Genomic DNA, 13,764 nt, shown 5'->3' with positions numbered 1-13,764 from the left:
AATTTGTATATATGTGTGTATGTATTTGTTTGTATTCTATCTAAATTGATCAATCTTCTTATTCTTTATCTCAAATAATACATGTATATAATTGAATTCTAGGTGTGTATTTATTTGTTTCTGACATTCTGCATATGTGTGGTTTGTATATGTATAAGTTAGGACATTTGTTTTGAATATTTTTAATCAGTAAATATCTTTTAATTATCAAATTGATTGTGGTATTCTGGCATGTTCTTTTGAAACTTGCCAAAGAAAAAACACCACAGTTTGTTTCTTCATTATCAATACTATATATTATCTTTATTATTATTATTATTATTATTATTATTATTATTATTATTATTGATGAGTTTTAGATATAATAATTTATTATAATTTATACAATTAGACTTTTTTTTATTTGACAAGTTACATTTTTATTAATAAATATTATTTGTTATTAATATATGCTTTAGGTTTTCTGTAATATTTAATAAATAAACCATGTAATAAAAACTCTTATTGCTTGGATATTTCAAAAGTTCGATACATATGTTATTATACTTTGGGCATCTCAAATCAATATAGTTTTTAATATAAATAACCCTTACAGCTTCCAATAACAAATCACCTAGAAAATCTATCCACATTAAAGCGCTATTTTTCATGTTATTATTCTTAATATTTTAATGTTTGATAGACTAAATTTTCGAAAATACAACTATCTGTTTTTCTATTTAAATATAACATAACTAACGTTAAGATATATAATCACAAAAAAAATAAGCCCACACCTTTAAGTTTATAAGCCCAAATCTTAGTTTAAAAAGAATGTAATTAGTTTTTGAGCATCACAACAAATTCAACAGTTTTTTGAACATCACAAATTAATGAGTATTTGCTTAAAACCCGAAGCTTTTATTCATAAAAATTATTGGTGTGAACTATAAAATTTATATTGTTTAATGTTTCAACAAATTTAACACTAACTTCAAGCTTTTTTAAGTAATAAATTATTTACTTTAATTTTAATACAATATGATATCTACATTTTACCATGTAATAAAAACTCTTATTGCTTGGATATTTCAAAAGCACGATACATATGTTATTATACTTTGGTAATCTCAAATCAATATAGTTTTTAATATAAATAATTAAATAAATCAATTCTACATCAATCACATCCGACTTTCGTTTTGTAGAATCATGAATGGTCATATTTACGTTGATGCATTTTCGTTGCTACTAAACTACCATTTGTGGTATGTTTTGACATCCGTTCGTGTTGATTTCATTTGGAGGGATTCAAGAGCAAACAAACTTTTCATGGTTCTCATTGATCAAAATGTATGTTTACAAAACTATTTATATCTTATATTCATTTTCATAATTTATCACAAGTATTTTACTTTATAAAAATATTACATTTTCTATTAGAGAGAGAAATTGTTAGCAGTTGTTCCACAACAAATGATGCGCTTTATTTATGGAGGGAATCTATTGGGTGGTGTGTTTTCTTACTATATTATTAAGGATATTGCCCACTTCTTGAAAATTAAGAGGTACAACATATATTACCTCATATACAATGATTTTAAGCATAAACATATAACCAATCTTATACCTATTACACTACACGGATCTATTATCGTATACGTATTACATACACCGCATACACTACACTAGACCTTACCCTAATTTCCTAAACACAGCCGCCATCAAAACTATTGTCATCGTCTCTACCAAAGATGCGGTGATCTCCAGTCTCCCACCGACGGTCCACGGTTGCCGTCGTTTCTCCCAATCTCTTCCGTCACTTCTCCATCGCCTCTCTCTCTCTCTCTCTCTCTCACACACACACACATAAAAACCCTAAACGGTGTTGAGGAGTCTTTTTGTTTCTTGACCAGATGCTGAGCAGTTCTGGAAATCGCTATCTCAACCCGTCTTGTTGGCCAAGTCGTCACTCCTGCCGTTTCTACTTCGACCCTAACCATCACCTGCTTGTGTGTATCTCTAACGCCTTCAAGTTACATTTTCATTTGTGGTAATCGATCGGATTTGGCAGTTTAAGGGTTTGATTTGAAGCTCAACCTGAAATCGATCGTCCTTTGTTGTCTGCATCTCTGCCATCCCGACGAAGAACATAGCAAAAGAGACCCACACATAAGAAATGTTCAGGTTTCTTTACTCATTCTCCGCACCTCATCTGGATGTTTTAGAGTATTCTATATCTATCAAATATCAGTACTTCATTGTCTTTCTAATTTGTGTTTCACCTTTTTAACAGAGGAAAATGTTGAGCTACCAACACAGTCATCAGACGTAACCTCTGCGACTTCTAATTCTCATCAAATAGAAAAAACCGATTTTGTTTTCTTGCAGATTTATATTTGTGCTTCAATTTTCTGCAGGCATGAATTTATCATAAGCCACAGGAGATTGTTGTGACCCATATTTGTGAAATTTTTTCTAATTTATCCACATAAGGGCAAATTCGTCCAGATCAGCCACTTTTCCATACCGAACCAATTCCTCCATTTATCCAACAGTCATAAAAGCTTTCGATCCCTCTATAAGTTAGACGTTTTGAATTTGTTGATTCTTTAAGACATAATGGATTGAATCGGGTAAAGAGCTTGTTGTTTTGACTCCTCCATCTATATTTGTCTCTTTTGCAGGTAACTGAAATATGAATGATTCTTTTTGACGTCCTTACCCCTTGTGCCCTAATACCATTCGACACCCACACATCACAAATGTTATATGGTTCAAACCTCCAGCTACTTCAGTCATTTCCTCCACCACTCCATGGAATTCCTCTGTTAGATCCACCAATTCATTGCCTTCCTCAACATGTAAGCTTCTCTTATCCATCGCTGAACACCTTTTCTTTCTTCTCTAAATTGATTTGTTATTTTAAATTGATTTGTTAAGCTGTTTCTTCTATAAAATAAAATCGATTTTGAATCTAATTTTAACAAAAAAAGTGGCTGATACACTAGATTGTCTATTATTAGGGTTTTGGATAAGGATGGGATTTCACTTTAGAACAGCTTCATGGTGCTCTTTGTTTGCTTCGAAACTCACCGAATCTGGAAATCTTGTATATAATGCACATGAAGGTGGTAAAGTAACAATTGATAAAATTATATAATTATACAAGAGTTGGCAGCTAATATGCAGTTGCATTTTTATGTTGTTTCAGGAGACTGGAGTTAATTTGGGACCAGCTTCAAATCATTTGAAAAGCTTGTATTCACTAAAACTCAGAAGACCAATTCTAGCTTCGAATCCGTATGTTAGAACATTTAAACAGCTTTCTGATCTAGGACCGCTTGATAATTATAGAGTGACTTTGAATGCATCGGTGGAGCTTGACCAAAGGGTGTACAATAAGCCTACGACATCTGAGGTGTGAATAGTAACATTTAACTTTATTCATTTTAAAATTAAATGTCTCATATTTATTGTTATACATATCATATTAATCACCATATTGAACTACACCTTTGCATAGGTTGCTGGTATTTGGGTTGAAGGAAATGACAACATCACTGCATATAAAAGAAGTATTATTGTCTACGGGAGGTCTAACTATAGTACTGAAATTCAACCTCACTTTGGTTGTTATGATCCTTTGTCGTATCCTTTATTCTTTCCTAATGGTGAGTCTGGATGGCATCCTAAAATACCAAGATATGGGGTGGCCATGGATGAAATTATTAGTGACAATGAAGACAATGATGAAGGTTCAGAAGGTACGCCTTTAACATTCTTTTACATATTTAAAACATGTAACACGTATTGCCTTAAATATTTGGATATTAAATTTATATTTTTCACATAAATTATGATATCACAGGATCTACTTCAAAAAAAAGGCAGAAACACTGTAAGTATGCGGGAGTACTATTGTTACAAGTTCCAGATACGGTCGAATGATAATGTGATTTTGATGGGAGGGAGATTGTTCCAGCAGTTTGCAGTAGATACCTATATAAAGATTGAGACTACACGTTTGGTTTTTGTTGAAAAGAACCAAACCAAAATTAGAGTTGATTTATACCAGGGCATTGTTGATTGTTTTAATGTCGGTGAGGCTCAACCAAGTAGGGTTGGACAGAGAGTTGTGTTACCTGCAAGTTTCATTGGAGGTCCACGTGACATGCGCCGAAGATTTCTGGATGCCATGGCTTTAGTTCAAGATGATGGGAGGCCTGATATATTTCTTACAATGACTTGCAACCCAAAATGGAAAGAAATCGATGATGAGTTATTGCCTGGACAGTCAGCTCAAGATCGACCGGACCTTGTTGCAAGAGTTTTTCATGCTAAGTTAGAGGATCTCAAGGTACAATTATTGCAGAGACATATAATCGGTGTGGTGGGGTCATATGTGTATGTGATAGAGTTTCAAAAGCGTGGATTGCCACATGCACATTTCCTCTTAATAATGACCCCTGGATATAAGATGAATAATCCAGACGATTATGATAAACTTGTGTGTGCGGAAATTCCCGACCCAATAAGGTTTCCTGAAATGCATGATCTTGTCAAAAGTCACATGATGCACGGTCCCTGTGGTAGCTTACGAGAAAAAAGTCTGTGTATGCAGGGTGTGCCAAAAATATGTCGTTTCAGATATCCTAGGCAATTCAATGAAAAGACATCACAAGGAGAGGACTCATATCCATTATATAGAAGGAGAAATAATGGAATTGAGGTTACTGTAAGAAATACATCATTGGATAACAGATGGGTGGCTCCATACAACCCGAAGTTGTTAATGATGTTTAATTGTCATATCAACGTTGAGGTTTGTTCGAGTATAAAGTCTGTGAAGTACCTCTTCAAATATGTTTATAAGGGCCATGACAAACAAGTTATCCATATTGATAAAGACCAAGAAAATGTTGTTATTAATGAGATAAAAAAGTTTCAAGACGCATGTTATGTGTCCCCTCCCGAGGCATTATGGCGAGTTTTTAGCTTTCCTCTATCAAAAATCCACCCTTGTGTGCTGGCGTTGCAAATACATCTCCCGAATCAACAGTTGGTTAGGTTCAAAGACGTTGACAGAATGGAAGACATTGTTGATAGAGAGAAAGAAAAAGATTCAATGTTGACGGCATTTTTCAAGAAGAATAAAGAAGATTCCAAAGCGAGAGAATATTTGTATAAGGATTTTCCAAAACATTTTACATGGAATCGGGGCAACCATTGTTGGAGGACCCGCGCACATAAATCAATGGTGGGTCGACTTGTTTATGCTAATCCAGCTGAAGGAGAGAGATACTACCTACGCCTGCTTTTATGTCATATCACCGGGCCTACCTGCTTTGAAGATTTATACACAGCCAATGGTGTATTACACCCTACATTTCGAAAAGCAGCTCTCGAAAGAGGTTTAATAGAGACGGATGATAATTTATCACAGTGTCTTGAAGAGGCTTCCTTATTTCAATTTCCCAGCGCACTTAGAAGGTTATTTGCGACGATGCTGATTTTTTGTGAACCAGGAAATGTTCGCAAGTTATGGGACGACCACTATGATTCTCTTTCTGAAGATTACAGGAAACAATATGGATGCGCCGAGCGAGTGCAAAATATGGTCCTCATCGACATTAGAGTCTTCCTAGAATCTATGAGTAAAAAGCTTAGTGATTACGACCTTCCAAAGGTCAGTGCACACATCGATTTACAATCAAGAGGCTATCGTGAGGTGCAAGAAGAATACTCTATAAATGTGGAATATGAAGACTTACATGCGCGAGACTCTCTCAATCCAGACCAGAAGTTTGCATATGATGAGATAATGAGGCATGTGGATCAAAATATTTCGGGTGTCTTCTTCATAGATGGTCCCGGTGGAACTGGAAAGACATTTTTGTACAAAGCTTTGTTGGCTAATATTCGTGCTCATGGTCTTATTGCACTTGCAACTGCCACGTCAGGTGTTGCGGCTAACAACATGCCAGGAGGGAGAACAACTCATTCACGATTTGGAATTCCGCTCAATCTTGATAATAACTCGATGTGCAAGATCACTAAACAAAGTGGGAAGGCTCAGGTACTTCGCGAGGCAAAGGTAATCATATGGGATGAAGCAGCAATGGCTAAGAGGCAGGCAGTAGAAGCAGTTGATCGCACAATGCAAGACATCACAGATGAGAAGCTCCCTTTCGGTGGAAAGATAATGGTTATGGGAGGTGACTTTAGACAAGTGTTACCGGTCGTGAGACGTGGCACTCGAGCACAAATTGTCGACTCTAGCTTACGAATGTCACCTCTATGGGCTTCAGTTAAAAGGCTTCGATTAAGTATCAACATGAGAGCGGTAAATGACCCATGGTTTTCTGATTTTTTTATTACGAGTCGGTGATGGAAAGGAGGAAACATTGGACGAGTCCTATATTCGTATACCTGATAACATGTCCATTCGGTACACTGATAAAACTAAATCAGTGGACGCTCTGATTGATGCAATATTTCCTTCTTTGGAATCCAACGGCGCCGACTCAAAATTTATCATTTCGAGGGCGATACTGTCAACTAAAAATGAAAGTGTTGATGAGATTAATAATAAGTTGATCGAACGATTTTCTGGCGAGCAAAAAGTTTACTATAGTTTTGATGAAGCGGAAGATGACAAAAATAACTTATATCCGATGGAGTATTTGAACTCGCTAAATGTTAGTGGTGTACCCCCTCATTATCTTCGGTTAAAAACTGGGTGCCCTGTAATACTTTTGCGAAATATCGATCCTTCAAATGGGTTATGTAATGGCACCAGATTGATATGTCGAGCTTTCCAACAAAATGTCATTGATGCAGAGATAGCGATTGGCCAACATGCTGGAAAAAGAGTGTTTTTACCAAGAATTCCTCTATGTCCGTCTGACAATGAGATGTTCCCATTCAAACTTAAAAGAAAGCAGTTTCCAATTCAGCTTAGTTTCTCTATGACAATCAATAAAGCTCAAGGACAAACAATTCCAAATGTAGGTGTTTATCTACCAGAATCGGTATTCTCACATGGCCAGCTTTATGTGGCGTTGTCCAGAGGAATATCACGTGTCAATACCAAGGTATTAGTAAAGCCGGAAAAAACGTTTCATAATGATGGAATCTACACATCAAACGTTGTGTACAAAGAAGTGTTATGTGATTAACAAGGTACAATCAACAACTTATTATTATACAATTTCTTCAAATATGTATCTTAGATGCTTATTTGATGTTTAATGCAGGGCTAGCAGATGAAGCAACATGATTGCAGATTGGTGTAGGTTATATATTGGACATGTTATAAATGTACAAAACTATATGGTTGCAGATTGTTGTTATTTATATATTGTTAAAATCAAGTATGAACTATCAGATGAATTATTTGAGATGTAGACTCAACTTTTATCGTATTGTATGAGTATACACCTAGCAAGAAACTATATGTTGAAATGACCTATTCGACACATAATAGTCTACCAAATGGCCGCAATGAATAACTCACGTCTAAAGGAAACTATTAAAACTATCTTCCGAAAGAAACTTTTTGCCGCCCGGCGCTTAGCGCGGGTAAACGGCTAGTATATATATATATATATATATATATATATATATATATATATATATATATATATATATATATATATATATATATATATAGGGAAGAGTTATATGGAAAATAAACAATTAGGGCAATATATGTTGGAACCAATGAAAGCATGACAACACATCATTTTGGAATAACTACATAAATAACTTTCAAAGTAGATTGCTTATGAATAAAGAAATGGACACGTGTCACTTGATCATTGGTTCCAGCATATGTTGCCCTAATTGTTCATTTTCCATTGAACCTACTTCTATATATATATATATATATATATATATATATATATATATATATATATATATATATATATATATAGGATTGAGTTCTATGGAAAACAAATAACTAGAACAACATCTACCGGAACCAATAATCAAATGACACGTGTCCATTTCTTTCTTCACAAGTAATGTATTGTGGAACTTATTGTGGAAGTGATGTTTTGTCATGTTTTCATTGGTTCAAATATATGTTGCTCTAATCATTCATTTTCCATATAACTCTTCCCTATATATATATATATATATATATATATATATATATATATATATATATATATATATATATATATATATATATATATATATATATACTAGTTTATAACCCGTGGGAACCACCGTTATACAATTAATTAAACTTGTAAAATAAAACTAAAAATTATTAATCAATTATTTTAAATAAATTATTAATTAAGAGATTTTTTTAATTATATAAATTTTAATCATTGATTTAAATAAATATATGAAATTATATCACTTTATAATGTGTATTAAGTTTATTTTAATTTTTATTTTAATGTTATTAATTTAATATAATTAGAATGAGAAATTTAAAATTTAAAATTTGAAATGGAGAATTAATAGGTTTACAAATGTCATGTATCAATTAGGAGATATAATATGATGACAAATGACAAAATGAGAATAAAACTATTCTTTTATTAGATAGGGATATATATATATATATATATATATATATATATATATATATATATATATATATATATATATATATATATATATATATAATCGGGTTTTAAACGGGCGAACAGTATTGTAACCGTGTCCGCCCCGCCCCCGCTTCGGGTGCAAAATATAAGCCCATACCCACCCCGTTACCTGTTAATGCGGGTAATCCCCGCCCCGTTAGGGTCGGGTACCCGCGGATACCCGAATCTGCAGGTCAAATTTGCATCTCTACCAAAGAGAGTGCTTTCAATCACTAATAGATTCTTTTTAAGATAGGTTCGGTTACAAAAATATAAACACATGTAAAATACCATATGTAATGATCTGCAACGACGAAGAAGGTACCTTATACACCCTTAAAGGTTTTTTTTTTTTTCATACCACTAATGGCGTCAAACACATGAAAACCAACCATTTTATAAACCTCCTCCTGCTTTAACCGATGGTTGTTCGATTATAAAACGGCCCTCAGACCCAAATGCACAAGCAATCACACAAACATAGCAACTTAACAAAGCTTACTGGTTTTTCGATCCATAGTTAATTTCTACCATGAAAATGATGAGTTCATTGCAGCTTTGGCTTCCTTTGTTGCTGATCATCTCTTTGACCTTTGAATCTCCGGTGGCAGGGCAGCAACATTCAATGGATATGTCGGCTCATTCAAACTGGGAACCAACTCCGAAACCTTTGATACCAGGTTTACCGAAAAGAGTGAGATGCCTTCTTCCTTTTTTCCCGCCATGCTTCAATCTGTGGCACTCTTGTCCAGTCGACTGCTCAAACAACTGTTTCATGGATTGTGTTTCCTGCAAGCCAGTTTGTAGTAAGTTGTTTTTAATTACAGATGTTATCATTTCACAAAGAGATTAATAAATAAGTTAAGTTTCAATCCAATACATATATTAACTTCATCAGTTTATTACTACTTCGTACATATTAATTAAGGTTGCAACATGCCGGGAGCTGTGTGTCAAGACCCACGATTTGTAGGAGGAGATGGTGTCACATTCTACTTCCATGGTCGTAAAGATCAAGACTTCTGTCTTGTATCCGACACCAACCTTCACATCAATGGTCACTTCATCGGAAAACGAAACCCTAAACTCACTCGTGACTTCACATGGGTGCAATCCATTGGAATATTGTTTGACGATCACAAACTCCTTGTCGGAGCCAAGAGAACGTCGACATGGGATGATAACGAAGAACATCTTTTTATATTTTTCGACAATACTCCTCTATCCATTGAAGGGAAAAACTGGATTTATCGTAATTCATCTCTACAGATCTCTAGAACAAGCCCGACTAATGGTATTGCAATTGAAGTAGAGAACAGTTTCAGGATTACAGCCACCGTGGTGCCGATCAGTGCGGAAGAATCAAGAGTTCATGGTTATAATATCACAGATGATGATTGTTTCGCTCATTTGGATTTAGGGTTTAGGTTTTTTAATCTAGGTGATGAAGTGGATGGGGTTTTAGGGCAAACTTATAGGAGAAATTATGAGAGTAAGATTAAGGTTAGTGCGAATATGCCAGTAATGGGTGACAAACCCAAGTACTTGACGTCGGATATATTTGCTACTGATTGCCCTGTTTCCCGATTCGTTAGTCGGAATGCGATTCCAGTGTTGGATTCTGGAGAACGGTTCTAGTCCGGATTTTAATGCAATATATGTAACAATCACAAATAAATAAAAATAAGAAATGCGTTTTTAAATGCAACTCTCTCTTTTAAACCATTGTCTTTGCTTTGAAAGATAACATTATATCACTGATAATCAACTAATCACGAGGTGTATATATACAATTAGAACATAAAACCATAATAAAATCGTATAGTATGATGATAGATTTTGTATTGAAATATTAGATGAGGATTCAAAAAAGATTTCTTTGAGAATCCATCAAAACACAAATAAAAGTTGACATTCGATGGAAAAAGGAAAGGAACCGCATAAGCATAATAAGAAACCCAAAAATTCTGGAATAATGATCTTGTGTGCGGAAAGAATATATACCTTTTAAAGATCAAATGACTATTATACCCTCAAAGGCTCAAACTTATTACCGTTTCTCTTTCTTGTTTCCTGATACGATTCACAGAAACGCCTCAATTACAATTTCTTCTCCATCTCCCATCTTCTACTATCTACTCTCTAGCCATCGCCGCAACTCTCCGATCTCCGGCGCCACCCCTTCTCGACTTAGCCCTGCTCTACTCAGCTCTCCGATCAGGTAATGAATTTTACTCGACAACGTTTTTAGGGTTCTACAAAATAGTCGACTGATATCACTTTTGCTGAACTGGCCCAGTGGCCCTCAATCTGCATCTGCTCCGGTGATCTCTTTCCAGAAACGGATCCTTGTTTGGCGGAGACCACTTATCTGAGGTGAGTTTCCCCCAATCATTGTTAGTTTCTTATTTAAGTAGACAATGAATTTTGACAATCAATCAATCAAAAGGGATAGTAAGAAGTGAAGCACTTGTAAAAATTATTATTATTATTATTTTTTTTTTTTGTAAGTTGACCACACTTAATGAAAACATTACCGACTCTTAATTAACTGGTTTTCTGATGTTCAAATTTGCTCGTTGAGTTCATTACAACTGATCCTCGTATATAATGACATCTCCTGTTTCTTTGTGCAATTTTATTGATTTTCAACGAAGTTCATCATAATTTCAGTTTGGATCTCCAAGAATCATGTTTTCTGAATTGGTTTTCACTTTTCAAGCAAGCACCTTAGAATAACAAATCAAGAACCTTTCTTTTTGCCCGCTATGTGTTTGTTAAAATGCCAAAACCAGATTTTTTACATGTTACAACCATATTTTTAACCCAATACAAATTGATTAACTGAACTCAATACAAAATCAATCTTTTAAGTTTTAAATGTGCAAAAGTTCATATTGACTCTATGTCTCCCAGACAAAGCCGGCCATGGTCAAACCAATTTGGCACAACCAGAGCTTCTTCCTCCTATCAACATGTGCACTCATCTTCATCTCTCTCCTCCCACTAACAACACAACAAACACCTGAAACCGCTGAAACATCCATCACCCGTTTCCAACAATACTTGAGAATAAAAACAGCTCACCCAAACCCAGACTACTCCACTGCAGTTTCCTTCCTCAATGTCTTAGCCAAATCCATCCCCAACCTCATAACCAAAACCCTCTACCTAACCACACCACAAAAACCTCTCCTTCTTGTCACTTTCTTAGGCTCAAACCCTAATCTCCCATCCATCCTCTTCAACTCCCACCTTGATTCAGTCCCTGCTGAACCCTCAAAGTGGGTCCACCCACCTTTCTCTGCTATCAAAACCGATGATGGAAAAATCTTTGCTCGAGGTGCCCAAGATGATAAATGTATTGCTATCCAATACCTAGAAGCTCTCAGAAACATCATAAAAAGAGACCCTGAGTTCAAACCCATTAGAACACTTCATATATGTTATGTCCCTGATGAGGAAATCGGTGGGTTTGATGGGATGCAAAAGTTTGTGGAATCAAAAGAGTTTAAAGAAATGAACGTAGGGTTCTTTCTAGATGAAGGACAAGCTTCAACTACCAATAAATATCGCGTGTTTTATGCTGATAGATCTCCATGGAATCTTGTTATCAAGGCTATTGGAAAACCAGGACATGGATCAAAGATGTTTGATGACACTGCAATGGAGAATTTGATGAAGAGCATCGAGGTCGTGTCAAAATTTAGAGAGAATCAGTTTGATTTGGTGAAAACCGGGGTTTTAGCAAACTCCGAGGTTGTTTCTGCAAATCCGGTTTATTTAAAAGCGGGAACTCCTTCTAAAAATGGAAACTTTGTGATGAACATGCAACCATCTGAGGCGGAAGTGGGTTATGATGTGAGGTTGCCACCAACTGTGGATCCGGATCTTTTGAAGAAACGGATTGCTGAAGAATGGGCACCTAAAACAAGGAATATGAGTTATCATATTGTGGAGAAAGGACCATTGAGAGATTATATGGGGAGACCTTTGATGACTGCAACTAATGATTCGAATCCATGGTGGAATGTTTTTAAGGATGCTGTTGAAGCATGTGGTGGGGTGCTTGAAAAGCCTGAGATTTTGTCTTCTACTACTGATGCTAGATATATGAGGCAACTTGGGATCCCGACTTTTGGATTTTCGCCTATGAAGAATACCCAAATTTTGCTTCATGATCATAATGAGTATTTGGAGGATAATGTGTTTTTAGAGGGTATTAAGGTATATGAATCCATCATTAAGTCATTGAGTTCCTTTGAGGGGTGACACCTTTATACAGATACTAGGATGAATAATAGTGGGGCAAGGTTGTTTCCACCATGTGATCAGAATCTACGATCATCTTGATTACTTGTGTATTTATATCTCATTGTTGTATACTTAGTTTCTATAAGATAGTTTATGGTTGTGTTGTTGCTGTTGGGGTCTTATGTCAAATTCATATTATTACTTTAGCAATCTAAGCACTTAGTCTCATAAACAAGTGTTAAAACCCAACAACAAAACATATAACACACTAGAATATGAAAAAAACGATAAAATTAGTAATAGTGAGAGCAACACATGCCAAGGCATAGCAAATGTACATGACAATAACGATAACAATAATAATAATAATAATAATAATAATAATAATAATAATAATAATAACAACAACTTAGGAGACACGAGCATTTTACATGGTTGCACCATTCGCGAGATGGTGCATATCACAAGGAGAAACATACGACTTATATTATTAATCAACAATCAAAAAGGGTTACAAATCACTTGAAATAAAGATACAAAACCCTTCATCTTCAATGAGGAAAAACACCAAGATATATGTCAAAAAAAAAAAAAAAGCCTTAAATCGGCCAAGTAAAAGCTCAATGCTAGATCAAGTCATAGAACCAAGTAACCTTGAAGGGCCAAATTGCTAGATCAACTAGCAGAATTGGAAAATCAACAATTCAATGTCAGTTCAAAGGTTAGATAAGCTAGTAGCACAAGTAACATAACTTTAAATGTTCCTCTTTATTTCGGTCACTTAAATTTCTTAAAGAGTTGTGAATAGAAAGCATTACGTATCATCAAAAACAACAATTTCATGATGGAAGCCTTATCAAATAAACTTAACTCCACATTTTTAGGACAAAAGAAACACGTCCAATAATCTTTTAATTTTCAA

At 34.9% G+C, this 13,764-nt stretch overlaps 2 protein-coding genes across 2 annotated transcripts; both read left to right on the top strand.

The window, feature by feature from the left end:
• The first annotated feature begins 3,943 nt into the window (after positions 1-3,943).
• LOC145066761 (uncharacterized) lies at positions 3,944-6,370 on the top strand. Its single transcript, XM_079014034.1, has one exon. The coding sequence runs from the start codon at positions 3,944-3,946 to the stop codon at positions 6,368-6,370; it is 2,427 nt and encodes an 808-aa protein (XP_078870160.1).
• A 2,654-nt stretch (positions 6,371-9,024) lies between these two features.
• On the top strand, positions 9,025-13,009 carry LOC145066760 (uncharacterized). The gene is made up of 4 exons (XM_079014033.1): positions 9,025-9,394; positions 9,517-10,225; positions 10,888-10,939; positions 11,505-13,009. The coding sequence occupies exons 1-4, from the start codon at positions 9,121-9,123 to the stop codon at positions 12,858-12,860; spliced, it is 2,391 nt and encodes a 796-aa protein (XP_078870159.1). The 5' UTR covers positions 9,025-9,120; the 3' UTR covers positions 12,861-13,009.
• Positions 13,010-13,764: the final 755 nt, after the last annotated feature.

Source organism: Lactuca serriola, chromosome 8, assembly GCF_051521515.1.
Source record: "Lactuca serriola cultivar US96UC23 chromosome 8, Lser_US96UC23_V15, whole genome shotgun sequence".
NCBI lineage: Eukaryota > Viridiplantae > Streptophyta > Magnoliopsida > Asterales > Asteraceae > Lactuca > Lactuca serriola.
Note: the sequence above shows the minus strand (reverse complement) of the source record. Positions and strands in the feature narration are given on the sequence as shown.

Excerpts from the sequence above, each read along its gene's own strand:
- LOC145066761 (XM_079014034.1), top strand. The coding sequence starts at position 3,944 with ATGGGAGGGAGATTGTTCCAGCAGTTTGCAGTAGATACCTATATAAAG.
- LOC145066760 (XM_079014033.1), top strand. The coding sequence starts at position 9,121 with ATGAAAATGATGAGTTCATTGCAGCTTTGGCTTCCTTTGTTGCTGATC. Across the intron at positions 10,226-10,887 it reads GATTCTGGAGAACGGTTCTA|TGGCCCTCAATCTGCATCTG; the intron begins GTCCGGATTTTA and ends GAACTGGCCCAG. Across the intron at positions 10,940-11,504 it reads CTTTCCAGAAACGGATCCTT|ACAAAGCCGGCCATGGTCAA; the intron begins GTTTGGCGGAGA and ends TATGTCTCCCAG.